This window comes from Anarhichas minor, unplaced genomic scaffold, assembly GCF_050575085.1.
Source record: "Anarhichas minor isolate MPS153535 unplaced genomic scaffold, ASM5057508v1 ptg000017l, whole genome shotgun sequence".
Taxonomy (NCBI): domain Eukaryota; kingdom Metazoa; phylum Chordata; class Actinopteri; order Perciformes; family Anarhichadidae; genus Anarhichas; species Anarhichas minor.
In genome coordinates, this window is record NW_027466463.1 from 17,291,912 (window position 1) to 17,310,453 (window position 18,542).

The following is an 18,542-nucleotide window of genomic DNA, read 5'->3' on the forward strand; positions in this document are numbered from 1 at the left end:
TTAGGCACTCAGAGCACTTGGTTAGGGTCAGAGAAAGATCGAGGCTGTAGCGTTGTGCGCACGAGAAGTTGTAAAACGTAACAGCTCTCTTTGCTGCAATGTGTGTCTGTGGCTGCAGACACTTTGTTCTTATTTAGGCTTATACATGTTGCCTGCTTTGGTTTTATTCTGCTGTTGATTCTACGAGAAATGTTATCTAATTTATATGTCTTAATATTACCTGTTGCACCCACCATAATTTCCGTGGAGAAAGATCGTCTTGTTTAAGAAAAATGAATTTTAAAAAACACACACCTCCGGGTAAAGTGGTTTGGATCATTGTTGGATTGCTTACAACCCGTCTGATTGATTGTCTGCTCATTTATCACCCCGTCTGACTTTCTAGTGGCAATGTCGCCTTGTTTCAAGATCCCACCAACTACTCCTGTGAGTACGACGTTATCTGATGAAGAAAATAAGACCCAGGTTGTAATAATAAACCAGATTTATGCTTTCCCCAAGAGGCGGGATGAATGGATAAAATGTCCTCTCCTGCCAAGAAAGAGCTGGTCACATCTGATTGAGCTAATGCTTGTGTTGAAAATATTAATATTTTGTTATGTTGAGATACAGACCATCTCTCTCTCTCCCCTCTTCCCCGTTCTCTCTCTCCACCTCTCTGTCCTTTTAAGTGAGGATATATCCTTGTTACACGGTGGCAGATTGACTTTGGCTGGAAAATAGGGATCATGTATCCTTGGGGTGACATTTGTCTTCATAGCGTGTTGAGACAGAGAGAAAGAGGCAGAGAGAAACAGAGAGCGACGAAGAGATGGTCAATACATAATAAATAGCGAGGACAACAAGATGGAGAGTTAAGGACGTGGGAAGAAGGAAACAGACGGAGAAATAGGACACAGAAGGACGAGAGAAAATGGAGGGAATGTGAAAACTGGAGATAAAAAATGATCTTCAGAATTTCTGTCTGGCTGCTTTGAGCATCTGGGATGGGAGGATGAAACGGAGGATAGGTGTGAGGTGATTAAAGTATTGTGTTGGCCCCATTCTCCTCTCATATATTCCTCGACCAGGAAACGCAGTACCAACCGCCCTCTGGTCTCAATCACATTAGAACCCAGTGAAACAGCTGTCCTCAATGTCAGCACATGGCTGATACGGCAAGGAGACAGATGCTGATAACTAATGGTTGTCGTGATCGACATATTGTTTTGACTTGGGTATGTATTTGAATCAGAGTCAGATTTGTTGCCAAGTAGGTTTTCACATCCAAGGAATTTGCCTTTTGTATTTGGTGCACAACTGTTACATACTCAGGTGGGACCCAGACGCAGCACGCAGACAGTGGCGGTAAGAAAATAGTTTGTATTCTGCAGATGATGGAATAGGTGTAGAGCGTGGTGTGCACAGGAAGCTTGGAAGCAGGGTGACATTTGTAACTAAGCCTGATAATTAAAAATCCAGCCTTGGAATTCTCAAAATGATGTAATGCGACTCGCTATGTCCAGATAAACCATTCGATTTTTAAAATACTGGTAATATGGTTGTTTATTTAATATTGTTTTTTTGTGCCATTTAATCATGCCCCAAATTTTCATGGGAGCTGTAGTTCTTTTCTTTGCTCAACTGTTGTTTAACTTTGTTAAATTTACAAAAGGTTTCGATTTCTAATACCCAGCGCTGCAATGGATGCCAATTTATCTGTTTCAGAAGATGGAAACTAAACCCCGGCAACATGCTTCACTTTGTGAAACGGAGACTATAGTCTGGACAGCATTGCTTTGGCTCTCTGTCTTGGTGTTCCTCAGTGGGTGTGAAATTGTATTACTGACTTTCACGTGGCCATAAATAGCATAATACACAGTCTGGATCCTACAGGGCCACAAAACAGAATCACAACTGTAATTGATCCGTCAGTATGGAACAGGTGTTAGTTTTATTTTAGTCTGTGTCTCAAAGTCTGTGTGGCTAATTATGGTTTCATATACAGTATATAGCCAGCAATATTGACTACGATATAGTACACAGTAAAGTGTATGATAGGCTGAATACATGCATAACTTAATTGGATCAACAGTTTAATCCAAGCCAATCCATAATACCCTCATCCTCGGTAATACACAGAATATATAAGAGCTCAGTCACACACACACACACACACACACACTCACACACACAAACCTCGTCATTTGTGGATACACAGACCGAGCAAGGTCACTGTGGGCATTTGTGTGAGCAGCGATGTTGAATGTTTGGACTGGAAACTGCACTCGACGCCACTTCAAACAACGCATCGCACCAAACAATTGTCCTCTGTGTTTGTGGCTATTTTTATTCGCTCATTCAGCTGCTTTTATTGAACAAACTGGAGCAGTGACCAACAGTGTGTTGTCTTTGTTTACAGGAAGATACTGAGAATTGTGTTTGACAAAAAGGTACAGAGGGGAGAGACAGAATTTAAGAGAAGAGAGGGGAGAAGAAGCATTTTGGTGAAAATGAGAGGAAATAAATGATAAAAAATACCACATAAAGCGAGTAAAGTCACCAACATATATTCAGAACCACTATGCTGCTACTCTTTGATACGTCACAACTCTTTGCAGCATGAAGCGAGTGCGTTGGCTTTATTGGTAAAACCACATAGAGAGATGCAGAGGTTGCACTACATTATGATTAGCATTTTGTGTGCACTCTGTCTCCCAATTGTATTTGACAGTTGTATTAGAATATGTATGGAAGTAAACCAAAATACAGTTGCAGTAGGAGCTCCGGTGGGTGTATATATGTATCGAGAATGGCTCTCGGTTTATTTACACACACATACACATTCACACATGCTAATACACGAACACGTGCACACCTCTGTCAAAGCTATCTGTCATGCTTTGGGGGAAAAGACATTTATAACTCCACATCTCCATCTGGCTGCCTCGGCCTAAAGGAGAGTCGCCTCTGAGGGACAAACCAATGGCATAACCAAAAATTTTATTTGGCAAAATCCACCAGCCTATAATTACAAGGCACGAACATGCGTGTCATTACAAAACAGGGCAGGCAAACTAGTTCAATGGAAATATCGTTTATATAATGGAAGCTGCAAGATAATATGCGACGTTTGTTTGGTTCAGAAACACGCAACTACAAATGTTGAAACAGATTTCTGGGTTCCGAAGAGTAGAGGTTCAGCGTATCCGCAGTTTGCAGAATCGTACAAAGCCAAAGTTTTACTCTTGCGTCTGGGTTGGCATAACGCACAACCCGCCTCAATCTGGAGGTGTAAAGATTATGTTTTCAAGAAAACAAATGATTTTACCCTTTTTCAAAATCTGGATAGAATGAATATCTGTCTATCCTGAGTTGGTCAACCCAAATATTAAAATAAATAACCTGTGTTAACATGTTGGCATGTAAGAGCAACTTCCTCCAATTTGAAGGCAACCTGTTCAGAATCACAGAGCACAACCTCTTCTGTCACTTTTGGCCCAATCTTTCATTTCTAATTCTGTCAGAAAGTGTCGTTGCTGACGGGAAATATCATTTTCCACAAAGGGCAACAGGCAATTCTGTCAGTCATTGTGTATTACTCTTCTGTGTCAATCAGATGCTCCCACTAGAAACGTTTCTCCTTTTAGGGTTTGGGTTTTTTGAGCTTTACTTTGACTACGGTTGTTTTTATGAATTTATGACACAGAAAAGTGCTCTTAAAATGTATTCATCTGCACTATATCTCTTTCACCTGATAAATATTGTCGTTAAGTATTTACTTTTGGCCAACAGGATATATTTTAACATAAAATGTTATGCTTCAGATGGGAGTCTGGCCATTAAAGTTCAAGTGGCACAGTGTTGTTGGGATCTGGCCCTAGTCTAGAAGCACCCATGCTCCGTCCTGTCATACAACGTCTGATGGAAACTCCAAGATGAATGACTACACCTCCCAGCACAGCCAAAACTTGATCCTGGCCCCTCATTGGCCAAGAAATGGCCCCCCACTGTTCGAGACCTGGTTTATAAGCGAGCAGGAAACGCCATTCGCTCTCTTCCGTCCAGACACCGCTGGTGTAAGGAGATCCACAAGGCTCTCTTCACCCCGGACTCGTCCAGGGGACAAGAAGATCCACGAGGAACCGCGGCCTCATCAAATCCTATCAGGTCACATGCAACATTCGCTGGTCGAACAGACTGTGTTTTATTTTGAGTTTTGGATCCTGTAGTGCGAGAACGGATAACTTCTATGCCCCGTTCTCCCACCCTTTTTGTGTACACACCGCCGGCAGAAGGTAACAATCGTTCCTCGCCGAAGATTTCCGGGAAGGACGACCCAAACCTCGTCCCTCAGCCGAAGTTAAAAAGCCCCTCTCTGCAGCGAGGAGGCCGAGTCTGCGCCAGCCAGCCCCGAGGCCGCGCCACCGAGAGCCAGCGGCTACTCGAGGACCGAGTGATCCCCACCACGGGAAACGTACCCTACCGAACGAAGCTTCTACAAGTAAGAGTTACTGGTATCTGGGCCTAGCTTAGCTTAGCATAGCATTAGCTTAATTTAGACTATTCGTTTATGTCGTTGTTATTCCTGTATCTTGTTGTGTTAAGTTACTGTCGTGTTATAACGTGTTATTACGCCAGCATCGCGGACCACGGAGTCCCGTTATATTGTGTATTTTCTGCTGTAACCGTTCGCATTTGATCCGTCGCTGTTAGTGGATGTGGAGCTTGTGATTCTATCACTTAAAAAACTAAAACTACGGTGGCCGACTCTCGTCTGGCCGACCGAGTTTCGGGGTGATAGGGAGACAAACTCGCGTTTCACCGCAGTGACAAAGATCTGTTTGTTTTGGGGATTCTTTTATTTTGTTTTTGGTTTTATTCTCTCCTCTTTAAATCGGCTCTGCGAGTGAGATCTAGAACCGCAACTATCACCGCAAAAGCGTGTTGTTCCTCACTGCCTCACTACTGCGCAGAGCACCGCGCTCAGAGCTCGATTTTCTCTCTCTCTCTCTCTCTCTACTAACCCGCACACACACGTAGTTAGAGCTACTGATTTTGGGTGAACCTCTCAGACTCGTGATTACTTAATCTCTGACCCCTACCCACATGGTACACCGTCCCACGTGGTTCTAGCAGCCACCTCTCCGCCATTTTGGTCGCCGGTCTCTAGACTCACCATCTTGGCCTGTAGGCTCACACGCCCTATTGAGATTAACCACCATCACTGTTGAGTAGGCTCCCCCCTCCCCCTTTCTTTACACACACACACACACACACACACACACACCTACATGTGCATATATTGATACACATATCCTTACCCCACTTTATTCATTTGACTTTAGGTATTAGATATATAATTGTATGATAGTGTTTGTTGATTTTGATAGTACTTGATTTGATCGTTTATTATTTTGATTTAATAAACTCTGTTATATTTTAAAGAGCAGTCGTCTGTGATTACTTGTGCATATGTGTGTAATAATAACTGGATGTAGTGGCCTGTGCTCGAACTCAAACCTTCACTCTCACTCCGAATGTGTAATAGTACTCAGACTATTGACATTATGAGTGAACGCTAATTATGAGACTTAGTTTTATTGTTTGGTTATTGGTCCCTGTTCGCAGGGTGGTGCCCCGTTATTATTAATAATCATTAATAATTGTTACTGACATTAATAATTCTATTGATGTCAAGAATTTAGTTTCTTAGATGCTGATAACCAAACACGCTCCTCTACGTTCCCAACAGTGTGTTACATCACATTAAAGCAGAAATACACTCTCCAACTCCAAGGTCAAACCTCATCCTGACTATTAAAATTCACTTTACAACCGCTGATAGCAATGCTAATGACCATGTGAGAAGGGAGGCTCCATAATCAGGCGAAATATTCCTCACACGCTCCCCCTAATACAGGAGACATGGGGCCTCTCTTCATTTGCAGTGTGACGGCTGTGTTGCAGGGGGTGTCCCTGCCGGCTGGAGATGACGGCTGCAGAGAGGGCGGAGAGTGACTGACGACTCAGAGATAGTCCGTCTGTCAGACAGAGTGATGGCTGGGAGACACTCGCTGACAGATCAGGCGAGACGAGAGGAGGAGGGGGACGAGAAGGGAAGCCTGGCAGCTTTGTCTTTCAATCCTGGGAGACACTGGAGGTGGGGAGACCAAAAAAAAGAAAGAAAAAGAAATTCAGAAGTGCTCAAGTGGCGGCCATCTTGCTTTTCGATGCTCAGGAGGCTCGCTTGTTAATGATGTTTTCAAATGGGATCAAATGTGCGCCATTAAGCTTATATCAATCAAGATGGTGTGCAGCCGGTGTGAGAGCTCTCACCCTGTGCAGATATAATGAACGGCCTAATCAGACAGGTCTGTAATCAGCCGAGTATCTTAATTAGGCTTTGTAGGGTTGTTGGAGAGCAGCGCTCCGCTATGGTCTCAATCAAACACGTTTGATTCAGGAGGACAAAAGGTATTGATGGGTTCTTCATTGTTACATTATTTGTCACCGATGTCATTCTTTTGTATTTTTAGCCACGCTGTTAGAGTAGCTTTTGGGATGAAAATATCGGTATACATTTTCTTTTTTCTTTAGTGAAATGTATAAACAGCCATAACATTCTCCATATATATATTTATGGTTCCCAGAGGATGAATCCTAATGACTTTGGTGATCCCCAGACTTTTTCTTTAGCGCCACCAGCAGGTAGAGTTGGGCAATCATTTCTATTTTCATATCGTACAACCACGGTTTTTACTTAAATGTCATGCACATGGTGGTGCATTCTTTATATCAGGACAGTTTTCTTAAAATTAGATTTTAAAAAATTGCAATATATTGCCTTGCTAACAATATCATAATAAATTGAATTGTACAACACGGGGAACGGTTCTCCGTAAACACTAAATCACAGAGGTCTGCGGCATTTACTACCACAGTAGCTGAACCAATGATCTGGCACTGGATGTGTTAGGAGCTGGGGGTTAAAATAGTGCTCTTCTAATGAGTTGATTTGTTGCAGGTGTGTGGCTGGGAGCAGGTGAAACAGCTTGGCAGCAATCAGGAAGCAAGGCGCTCGGAATGTTGAATGGAGAAGCCACGCCCACGGCAACACACACACACACACACAGACAGAGAGAGAGACAGGGACCAACTGGAAACACAGGGGAGAGGGGACACATGAGACACTTGGAAAAAAAAGCTGGAGCCGTGCCATGACCGGGACAAATTGTGGTTTTAAGTGAAATGTCTTGACAGTGTTGGATTTATTGCCAAAGAATTTGGTGCAGAAATTCATGTTCCACTCAGGATGACTTGTAATAACTGACCAAATACCTGCAAAACTATACTATCCGCCTCAGCTGCACTTTGTATTTAGTGGGAATGAGCAAGTGTTAGCGTGCTAACATGCGAAACTAAGACGTTGGTAAACAGTATACCTGTTAAACATCAGCAGGCTTGTATTGTCATTGTCAAAGTTAGCATTTAGCTAAAATGCTGAGCCCAAGTACAGCCAGCACGGGTGTATATAGTCTTTATTTAATGGTTGACAGCAGTATGCTTGTAATTGTGGATGTAATAATGTAAGTTAGCCTAATGCGGAGCAGGTTGAACAGTAGTATTTATGGGCATATGCAAAGCCGACGGTTGCCGTATCGCCCTAAAGGTCATATGTGTAACTGTATTGTACAGATTTTACATTAATTCTTATCCGTATTTAATTTAATTCAATTGTTACGATCTGTGCCCTTTTTCCCCCCCATCCTTCCAAAGACTATTTTCCAATTTGGTCGAAGTTAAATTTGAACCTTGCACCGTGGAAAAGTTAAATAGATTTGCATATCCTTGGCTGCCGAGCAGTCAATCATCCCCGTGTCAGGCGGGGTGCTTCTCCAGGGGTCACACGTGGTTTTCACTCTCAGGTTTGCCTCCTCCAGGACATGAGCAGCACTCAGGCACGTATTAGCATAAACCTCCCTCTCACTGCTTCTCTCGCTCTCCTCGTCTGCCCTTCACACATTCACTGACAAGTCCAGTTTCCTCCACGTTCAGACAAATTGGCACGCTTCACAACCGAGCTCGATTACATTTTCTTCTTCATTTGTGTGTGTTTAAGAGCTGCTAGCTTGTGCACTTAACGCCTGGTGACTCATAGGCACCAGGGAAGCCTTGATACTTCTAAAACAGACGTGCCTCCGCTCAGGTGTGTGCATCTTGCCATCAGCTGTTGCTCTTTCTAACGTTGCATGTGCATGCTGTACACATCTATATATGAAGTATATTTTAATGGAACTTTTGATCAAATTCTGTACCAGAGCCCTGAGGAAGAGAGAGTTGTCCAAGGTACAGCCTGTTCACGGAGAGCTGTAGTCATTTAGAAACACAGTGATAGCCGTGCTTATAACACTGTCATCACTCTTCAGACGAATGACAGCAACACATACTGTACTGTTTACCCACGGGCTGAAAGAAACAGCAAGTCGAGACTTTTACTGAAACAGACAAAGAAAGCAGAAGATTGAGATTGAGAAAACAGGAGGATGAAAAGAGAGTTCAAGTACCATTTGTTTTTCCTTTGACAATGTCAGCTCTATATTTTCATTTCTGTCTCACTGCCATCTTGTCTTCCTTTCAGTTTGCTTTGCGAGTGACTCATCTTAAATTGTGCCTCTATCTTTGTCTGTAACTGTTATTCTTCTCGCCAGCCTCCCTCACCATCTTTCCCACATGAACACACACACACACACTCTTTCCTGTCATGTTATTTTTTGATTAAAAGAGCGTCGCAGAGGTCTTACCCATAATCAGCATACAAGCATGTATCTTTACACACAGATGCACACACGTGCACACACACTCATTCACATAGGACTTGCTTCTATATGTCTGCAAAATTAACATAAGTTGTGTCAGACTTACACTCGTCTCAAGTATGACGAATTTCGATTGATCTGCCCCCCTCCCTCTAATTGGCTTCCTGGTGCTTCCTCCCACGGTGATAATCTCCAATCAACCATCTGCCGCGTCATCTCTGTGCGCCACCCCTCTGCCTGTCCCTCTGTTCCTTTGCCATGTTCCCGCTTACCCCCCGCTGGTAATGTCAAAATGCAATATTCTCTCAAAACCGCCATTGAACAAAATGCAGCACGTGAAAACAAAGTCCAAAATTAGCGCACTGTCCTCTCTGAAAACATCTACTGTGTGTATGTGTGTGTGGGTGTGTGTCTGTGTGTAAAGGCCCTCCTGTGATGGACGTAATAGGCCAGCACAGATGGCCACCCCTCCCACCAACCCGCCACTACACACACACACACACACACACACGCGCGCCTGAAGCACAGCCTCTGTGTTTGGTTGTGGTTGTTGTTGCCTGTTCTAGTAGTAGCCTTATTCTGTCGCTCAGAGCAGCAGGAGAGAGTTACATCTGTGCCGCGTTTGCTTGTGATGTCGGTACAGAAATAGAAGTGAAGGAGCTGGCGTTTGAACCGACCATTCAGCTCTCTTGACATCCCTGGGTAAAAATAAGCTGTCTGGGACGCGGTGGGCTCTTTGGTGTTGAGTTTAACATCTGCTTTTCATAACCTAGTACGGCATCATACCGTGACGGGGCAGCCACAGGTATGTTAGAGTTTTATTTCCCTCATCATTGTCAGATTTGTTGTCTTCTGGTGACATTTTTGGCATCCGAGTGGCTCCATGTGCTGGAATAGAAGAAAGAATCTACAGTAAAATACTGTAACACTGAAAACGAATGGCTATGTCATGCCATTTTCATTGTGTTAATAGTGAATAAACAATGTGGAAATCACATTGAGATATCCAGTGGAGGTACAGCAGAGTTTAGCAGCAGAAAATACGAAATGTTGTTTTTCATGCAGAAAAACCCCAAACAACTTACATTATGGAAAAATAAAATGTGAAAATCTCAGATTTCTCATTGAACTGACATCACCACCTCTGATCCTATAATGCTTTACTGACAAATTGTCATTTTAGTGCAACATGATTATTGCCAAGGATTATTATTATTATTATTTTCAGGAAAAACACGAGGTTACTTCACAGCGGTTGCAGTTCTTCATCTTGCTTTCTTTAGTGCTGTTAGCAAGGCAAGACTGCAGCCTTGAGTGACTGAGGGGAAGGAATAAAAGAGTTTTCATGACTTTGGTAATGCTGGTGCTACTCAAGAGAAATGCAGTGAGTTCACCTGTTTCTATAACAGTGGGTTTGAATGATCAATGATTCCATTGATGGGAAGTATCTTCACTAAGCATAGGCCTGCAATAAGATAGGTGAGAGGACAGGATCCCCTTGAAGTGGAGTGCAGGTAGCAGGAGAAGTACTCAAACTAAGACACAGACGAGGAGGCGGCAGGAACAATTCAATGATTTAATAGGAACAAGTGGCCGTTGTGAAAGCGTGGCCGTTTGGAGCGGGCCCATTGATTGGCTCCCAAAATTGCTGCTTGAAGCATTCTCAGGTGGGCTTGCCTGCTCGGAGGGCCGTAAAGTTAGTATATCCAGCATCCAGCAGCAAAAGTGAACGGCACGCTGCAGACAACATACTCGACTCAGTCCGCAGAGTTTTGAAGCCCCGCCCCCCTGTGTTGCTTGTTTATTCATAGTGCATTAATATTGAACATGACGCGTGTCTAAATTGCACCAAATTCAACACAGCACTCCCTTGGGTTGCCAGCAATACACCCACCAAGTGGATAGTACATTGGATGATTGGATCTTGAGCTATGCGAAGGATATACCTACAGAAGACAGAGATTTGTTGCTTCATAGTTCGATGGCTTACAGCTCTCGAATCTAAAGGTCAGGCAACAAGGAAACAGGCAGCAAAACTGCAAACAAATAATGCAACAATGACAAACTGACAAAGAACCAAGGAACTGAGCTGGTGTAACTGGTGAGGGACTAATGGAGGAGTGGGAACAGGTGAGCAGGAGTTTGGTGACTGCAGGGCTAACGAGGGACAGGTGAAACTAATCAGGGCGGACAATCAAAACTAGCAGGAAGAGGTGAAGTGGTCTGAGACGAGAGGAGATGTGAGTAACAAAATAAAACAGGAAACACGCATAAATGGAGTGACATGAAAAACATGAGGGATGTAGGTAGGTGGTGGTTTGTTAAAAATCAGTATTAGGCAGCCTAACTGTGAGTGTTTATTTCGGCCCATCTACTTGCTATTGTGTCAGCTCTGTGAAAATAAGTAGATGATTCTTCAGGCTGTCACTTTCCCCTGGCTTTAGGTTTAAACTCTTCTCACTAGCTCTCTCCTGAAGGCCGAGGACGCTGCTGCCCCCATGTAAGAATGGCACACAATACAGCCGAGATTGATCCGTCCCAAAAAACGTCACTTACGCTTGACAGAGGCATTGATTGGGTCACGCTAATTCTGAAGTCTCTGCTGATGAGAGATGTCATCGCCTTGTCCCAGAGGTCCATAAGTGAGAATCTGGGGGAGAATCAGGGGTCCATCATCTTATCTGCCTGACAATCAAATACGTTATATTAAAAGACAAGAGGCATCTATCAAAGTGATTGTATTTACTGTCCAGTGAAATGCATGTTCAGTGTGTGTGTGTGTGTGTGTGTGTGCTGTTTTGTGTCTCTCTGTGTGTTGAAGTATTCCATAATACCCTATCTGTGTCTCTGTGTTTGGCACTATATTGTGTGGTTTGATTGTGTTTCCATATCAACAGAGAGAGCGTGTGTTGTGAGTCAACAAGGTGGATCATTGTTGTCTATCGCTGAAGGATGCTACGGGCTAAGAATAACTTGAGGCCACAATAGAGAAATGAATCCCTGCATCATAAAATCCTAATGCAATTACATGCAGTTGTTTCTGCAGAAATCAACAAGAGGATTAAAATTTAAATTACTCATTTGCAAAGACAAGCAATAAAGCAGTCTTCAGCTATGTGATCTGGATTTGAGGACATATAATGCAAAGTTCATCATGCATTATTAATACGTCTTATATTAAAAGTTATATATGCAGGCTTCCTGGGCCTCCTATAACAGAGTGGAAGTGGACTTATTGATTAAACACTTCATGTGTTTATGCAAAGACTAAGGCAACAGCTGCAAAAAAATGTATGACATGTATGTCTTTGTTTTTTTGTAAAACACAAGCATATGGAGTTGCATGAAAATTAACCCAGTCGCCTGAAAATGTGTTGGTATTGTACCCTAGGTTCTGCAAACCATGGGATACATTGAATGTTGAACTTTTTGAACCTTAAATATGTTAAATATTAAAATATGTTTCATGTCAGCCTCACAGAAACACACAACGCCACATGGTTAAAGTTATGAAACTTGGTTAAGGTTTGTGTTAGTTACGTTATAACGTAGCAACATATCGTAGCAACATAACGTAAAGCTTTAAGCTGAAATTGATATATGTCACAGGGTTAACAAGCGTAACGTTACCTAACAAATGTACAAATTTTTACGTAATAAGTGTAAAGTCAATGTTGACAATTGGTTTCACACAGGACTCGAACTGCGGTCTGCTGGGTTAAAGTCCTCTGTTCGTTTTACTTGTTATATTTGTAATGATACCAAATAACTTTCAATAACAATCGTTGGTTTTATTACGTCACTTGCTCCGACCGAAAAAAAACATGGACAGTCAATTTATCCGGGGTTTGCAGAAACTTACAATGCCAACATTCTTTCCCCGCGGTGACGAGGATGATCAAAATGCTTTTTTAAATCAAAACCATCAAAATACATTTCTAATTTTCTTTATTATTTGATAGAGCAAGTAGATATGTCATATCTAGCTACCGTCTTTGTTTAGATTAGGAGAAAGTGGCACACACATTTCTTCTAAATCTTTTTCATCATGCAACTGACTGAATCGTTGGCGATCCCGGAAATATATAATTTGTGTTCCGAGTTCTTTAAAAAACAGAAGAAAACTAAAGGAAACATTCACATCTTTTATTATTTACTGTAATTATTTTTTTCGGATTGTATAATTGAAGCATTTGCACTTTGCTACTGGCCCGCAAACAACATGGAGCATATAAAACGTGTTTGGTCTGATTTACACAGGCATAAATGCAGTAATTATCTCCTATGTTTGTCTATCTATAATGCTGTTTTTTTATGTAAATATGTTTTGTTCCACTTTAACAAGCACACAGTGAACCAATTTTCCACCAGATTAAGTTAGTCAAGAATAAGTGTGTGTGCCTCTTGTCTACCGGTTACTAATTCCAAAGACTCGTCTCTATCACATCAAATATTTAAGTGTCTCCCAGAGTAATAAAGTTAGGATTGATTAGAGGACACGCCCCTGCGTTTGGACGCCTGGAGCAGGATGGAACCAATAAGAGACGTGATTAGAGGAAGAGAAACGGGAGAAACACTGAGAAGGGGATACTCTGCGGTCAAAGGGCAAGAGCACTATTTAACTTAGACGCCATCACAAACCACTTTCATAGAAGCAAGTGAAAGTCAACAAATTAAATCTACGTAAATATCTGAGCATATCCACGAATATGCGCAGCAAGGCAGCTTGTTATTATTAGATTCAGTCCATGTGTGCAGTCACAAACTGGTGCTCTAATTCTTTAATATTGCACTATAAAGGTTTCTACAAAGCACGTGCTTGCCATCTAGTGTTTAACTCTAGTAATCAAGTTGGTCCAGAAAGGCTGCACATGGCTGACTCACAAAGATGTTGACTCTTGTTTCCACTCCCAGTATTTTCTATGCATACAAAAGTTATCTCTTTCAAATTCTGTGTACAAATTTGTTAAAATGTGTTAATTTTCAAGATACTGATTAAACAGGTGTGTGTAACATTGTTCACCATAAAGAGACATTCTAATATGTGCAGTTTTAGCTTTAAAAAATACATTTATTAAGTAACTACAGGTTATGACATGACTCGGGCTACAGAGATGCTCTTTTTGGTGTCATGGGATTTAGTGGCAGACATCATCGCACGTGGGCATGTACGCACTCAAGTCGGTCAAGACAACAGTGAAGACGTTGAGCATGCAGACAAGTTTCACACACAGGAAAAGTTTGCTGGCGTAGTTACACGTAGTATGCAGTTGTCTCAGAAACAACACTGGAGACTGGTGGACATTCCCACAGCCAGCGCGCCAACTGCAAGCTCCCTGCCCAAGGCACACCTGCTCAGTAATCCTGCTGTTTAATCAGCCTCTTGATATGCCGCACCTGTCGAAATTTGAGAGGAAAAACTCTTTTGTGTGCATAGAAAGACTTCGACCTTTCATTTGAATTAACAGAACATAAACAATTTTCTCACATAAAATATAAGTATATAACAGCAAAGGATGCACATATAAGTCAAAGTGTTTTATTGTTTACAGTGGGAGTCTCCGATCAATACAACTGAGTGAGCAGTTATCAAAAAAGATTTACTTGCACTGTAAAAAAGAACATTATCAATATTGCTGCCTAGGAAAGAATTTCACAATTAAATCAACAGCAAGGACATCATTATAACATTCATCTTTAAGGGTTTCATGTTTGGATCCATAATTTCCACGGATATATAGCATTTTTTGCAGTTTGAATATGTCCGAGTGTGCAGGTTCATGGTGTGTAAACATTCCCCTGATGTTTTGGTGTGTACCAGTAGTTAGTGGAGGGGTTGCAGTAATCCCCTCAGGGTTGTATGTGCCACTTAGGTCAGTCTGCAGTATTTACGCTGTCAGAGGAAAGTGTGGAACACGCGAGTCTTCAGACTTTTGGTTCGAGAAACATTCTTCGTAGAGAACTTGATCACCTTGTACAGATTTGAGCAGCTTCCCAAGCCGGAGAACGTGAACCAACGAGCCGGCCGTTTGTTCCCGTGAAGGCTCCAGAGAGAGGAGGAGCAGCGCTGGAAGACCTCGATGTTGACCGCGTATTGACCCGGCGCCCATTGAGACACGCACACCAGAGTCACGGAGGAGGCAAAACCACAAGTGTGAGGCGAAACGCCATGAAAGACGGACTCCCCCGGCCTCACAGACGTCCCCCTCTCCCAGACCATGCCGGCCTCCTCTGCCACCCCCATACCACTGAGGTTACAGAGGGCCTGAAGGCACACTTCCTCCAGGGCCTCCTTGTCAGGGAAGCGGAGCAGGATGGCAACGAGACGGGGCACTGCACCTCGACGTAGCAACTGTTCCTGTAGCTTAGCTGAGGGTGACAGGGACATAGACATTTTATTAGACATTGCGTTACAGCACTGGTGAACTTTGACCTAAAATTGTGAAATGCAAAGTCTCACGTGCACACACATAATTATTAAACGACATTGATTGGTTTACTTTACTTACAGCTGTCATAAGACATGCGTGAGATGGCTCTTGCAGCGTGAAGGAGCAGTTCTTGGTCTGGACTGGTCAGCACGGACAGCAGAGCCGTAACCAAACCCGCGTCGCCGAAACCTTTACGAACCACAGCTGACAGGAAACAAAAAGTCTCAATCACTGGAGGTCAAATTGCACTGATAAAAAAAATGTAACATATAAGGTATGAAGAAGATCCAACAGGCTTTAAGGGGCTTAAACATACTGTGTTCTAATAGATTCGAGACCAACATATATCTGCAGAAATAACTTACATTCCTTGGCGAGTTCAGCCACCAGTTTTGCGGTCAGCACAGTGAGAGGCCCCCTGCTCCTCAGGGACAGGGCCAGGATTGGCAGGATCCCACTGATCACTACCTGCTCAGCGGCGCCTTTCTCTGGACAGATGTAAACAAATCACTGATTCAATTACACAACAAACATAACATCTATATAATCACTTTATAAAGCCAAAGAAAAGTGTGTCTTTATAAATCATATCAAGCTTTTTAAATTGATATGATTTGTTCCTTTTAATTGTTGTAGCAGCACTGAATTGAATCTGTTCCAGCCTTCATTTCAAAGTCTTTATCTCCGCTGCCTCTCTATCCCCCGGTTGCTCCCTTGCTAGGGGACACAAATACAGCTTAACGTCTACCGAGGACTTATGACTGTCATACCCTTGATCCCTTCACAGCCTCTCAACCCACAGCTCCCCATCTCTTACCGGTGTGGGAGGCATTATGTCTTAAAGTATACATGTATGGAAAGACATAAATATGTAAATGAAGTGTGGCAGCAGGACTGTCAGGTTTTTGCAATTCAAATCACGTCAAATGGAAGACGAAAGAAACTGAAAAGATGCTTTGATATATTCAATGCTGTCAGATAGTGCTACAGTTGAGGCTTGAGGGATAGCATAGCCTGAACATAGCTTAAATATATATTTCAATTATAAATGAGGCATCACAGTGTAAAAGAGAGGATATGAACTCACTCCTCTCCTTAATGTTGGTCAGCACCGTGTTCAGATGTGGTTTGAGTTCGTCTGCGATCAGTTCCAAACCGAGGACTCCGATAGCGCCTAACGCATTGTTCAGGTTGTCTGTTGGGGAGATGGGGGGGGAAAGGCGAATCATATTAGGAGTCACAAAACCTCAAAGTCATCACAGTTGGGTGAGAAAGAAGAAAGGCTGTTCATAAAACGAGGGGACAAGAAACACTTTATTACACATTATACTTGCAAAACAATTCGATGTCTCTCTGGTGTGGACCCAATGAGCATCTCTTGAGTGTATAGTTGGTCTTTTGGCACTTTGAACAAGATTAAAAGAGTCCACAGTGAGGCTAAAGGCTAACATCGGCATGCTAACATGGTGATGTTTAGCAGCTTTATTGTCTATAATTATCACCATCTTAGTCTAGTGTGAGCGTGCTACCGTTTGCTTATTAGCACTTAAAGTACAGTAGAGGTGGGTGAGAATCGCATTAGTTTTGTAGATATTTGATCATAAGTACTGGGCAAATAAAATGTAATAGATCTAGATGAAAATGTAAGGGGTTCACCAAAAGCTAATAACCAGAAAGGGGGAATGAATATCTTGATTTGACTATTCGAACATAATTCATTAAATGATTTACTCATGGAAATTAATTAAAACATTTCTGAAGTAGAGTTCGAGCACCAGACGATAGACGGCCGCCCACAACAATGTCGTACTGCTGAACTGACCGGCCTAATGGTGAGTGCTTGTCAAGGACACAATAAACAGTGAGCACTTCTCTGCTCCGACTCTCCCGGCTCGTCTGTACAAATAGAAAAAACCCTCCAGTCTCCGACCAGATTCTTTTTTTAATTGGTCCCTTAATTAACTTAAAACAGAAGCCAGTGACGCATTGTGATTAGCTGTAATCACTGTATTCTCCCCAGCGCTTACTTCAGCAAAGACCAGACCAGTAACTGAGGACACAAGCATGTGAAGGCTTATCAGGGGACTTAAAGGACTATAGTAGTAGTTTTAGTCAGTAGGAAACAATGGCTGCGTAGAATGATATGAAAGATACATTAACAATATCAACGATGATGTTCAGCAATACATTTAAAGTGCACATGTTTGTTTCTTTTTATTCAAGAGTTAAAGTATAACACTGGCATGATCCTTTAAGAAAGATCACAAGTTTGGATCTGAACACCCACACAGGTGTTTTCAGTTAACTGGCTGATTAGACCTCTTCTATGGGTCCCGACTCTCCCGTTTAGCGTTGTTGCACCTGTTAGGGCGGGACAAATTGCACCTGTATGATTCTGATTGGTAGATGAAATCATAGCTCCACCTTCCTCAGCCAGAATAATAATTAAAAACACCTGTGTGGATGTTCAGAGGCTTTTTAACAAGCTGTGAATTAATACAATGTTCCTCCCTTCAAAAACTGCCATCAGACAGTAAACCCTTAACTTGTCTAATTAAGCCGCTCAGTGGCCAACGGTATTACAGCAGCAGGTCCCACGCATGAAGAAAGGCACTGGAAAGGAAAAGTGTAGCTTCTATGAATGAATGAATACAAGACATAACACTCACAGTAACATCAACATCAAGATACCACGATTTCACACAGTTAAATACCAATCACAATACTGTTCCACTCACAGTTTGGCATGGAGGGCTGCAGTCGACTGGACCTGCGTTTATCCCCGTGGGAGCGCGTGTAAGTGTACATGAGCGGTACATGAGTGTGTCCCATTCTGCTCCGTGCAACATCCGGTGGTGAAACTTTTCTCAGGTCGACATCTTCGTGCAGAACACACACGGCACTGTTTTATTGTTATTCCTCTTTACTTGTCGTGTCTGCGGAGTCATCGGCTGTTGCTTCCAGGACACCTGCTTCAACCTGCACTGCCTCGCACTTTAATCCCACTGCTGCACTCATCCTGCACTGTAGTTTTGTGCAGAATAAAACATAAAAAGTTGTCTGTGTGTGTTCAAAACGCTCCTGTCGAGTCGGTCTGTCGTACTCCAGCTGTCTCTGTCTCCTCTCTGGGTTAATACGGAGCAAATCCTCTCTAAAGTTGTCTCTCTCTCTCTCCCTCTCCCTCCCTCCCTGGGTGTGTTTGTGTGGGGGTGCAGTTAAGGTATTAGCGTGCACTTGGCTGACTCTGTGGAGTGTACTCTCGCATGCCCTAAAATCTCCCACAATGCCTTTCAGCTTCTGGTAAATCCAAAGT

General features: G+C 42.7%; 1 protein-coding gene across 1 annotated transcript; it reads right to left on the reverse strand.

Moving 5' to 3' along the window:
• Window positions 1-14,333: 14,333 nt before the first annotated feature.
• LOC142952052 (rap1 GTPase-GDP dissociation stimulator 1-A) lies at window positions 14,334-18,414 on the reverse strand. The gene is made up of 5 exons (XM_076094044.1): window positions 17,968-18,414; window positions 16,317-16,424; window positions 15,595-15,717; window positions 15,308-15,433; window positions 14,334-15,167 (listed from the first exon to the last, which is right to left on the reverse strand). The coding sequence occupies exons 1-5, from the start codon at window positions 18,059-18,061 to the stop codon at window positions 14,695-14,697; spliced, it is 924 nt and encodes a 307-aa protein (XP_075950159.1). The 5' UTR covers window positions 18,062-18,414; the 3' UTR covers window positions 14,334-14,694.
• Window positions 18,415-18,542: the final 128 nt, after the last annotated feature.

What these genes read in the sequence shown, in the direction of transcription:
- LOC142952052 (XM_076094044.1), bottom strand. Translation starts at nt 18,061, where the DNA reads ATGGGACACACTCATGTACCGCTCATGTACACTTACACGCGCTCCCAC. An exon ending in GGCTGAACTCGCCAAGGAAT is followed by an intron (nt 15,434 to 15,594) that starts GTAAGTTATTTC and finishes GTTTCCTGTCAG; the next exon opens with CTGTGGTTCGTAAAGGTTTC. An exon ending in ACGCATGTCTTATGACAGCT is followed by an intron (nt 15,168 to 15,307) that starts GTAAGTAAAGTA and finishes TGTCACCCTCAG; the next exon opens with CTAAGCTACAGGAACAGTTG.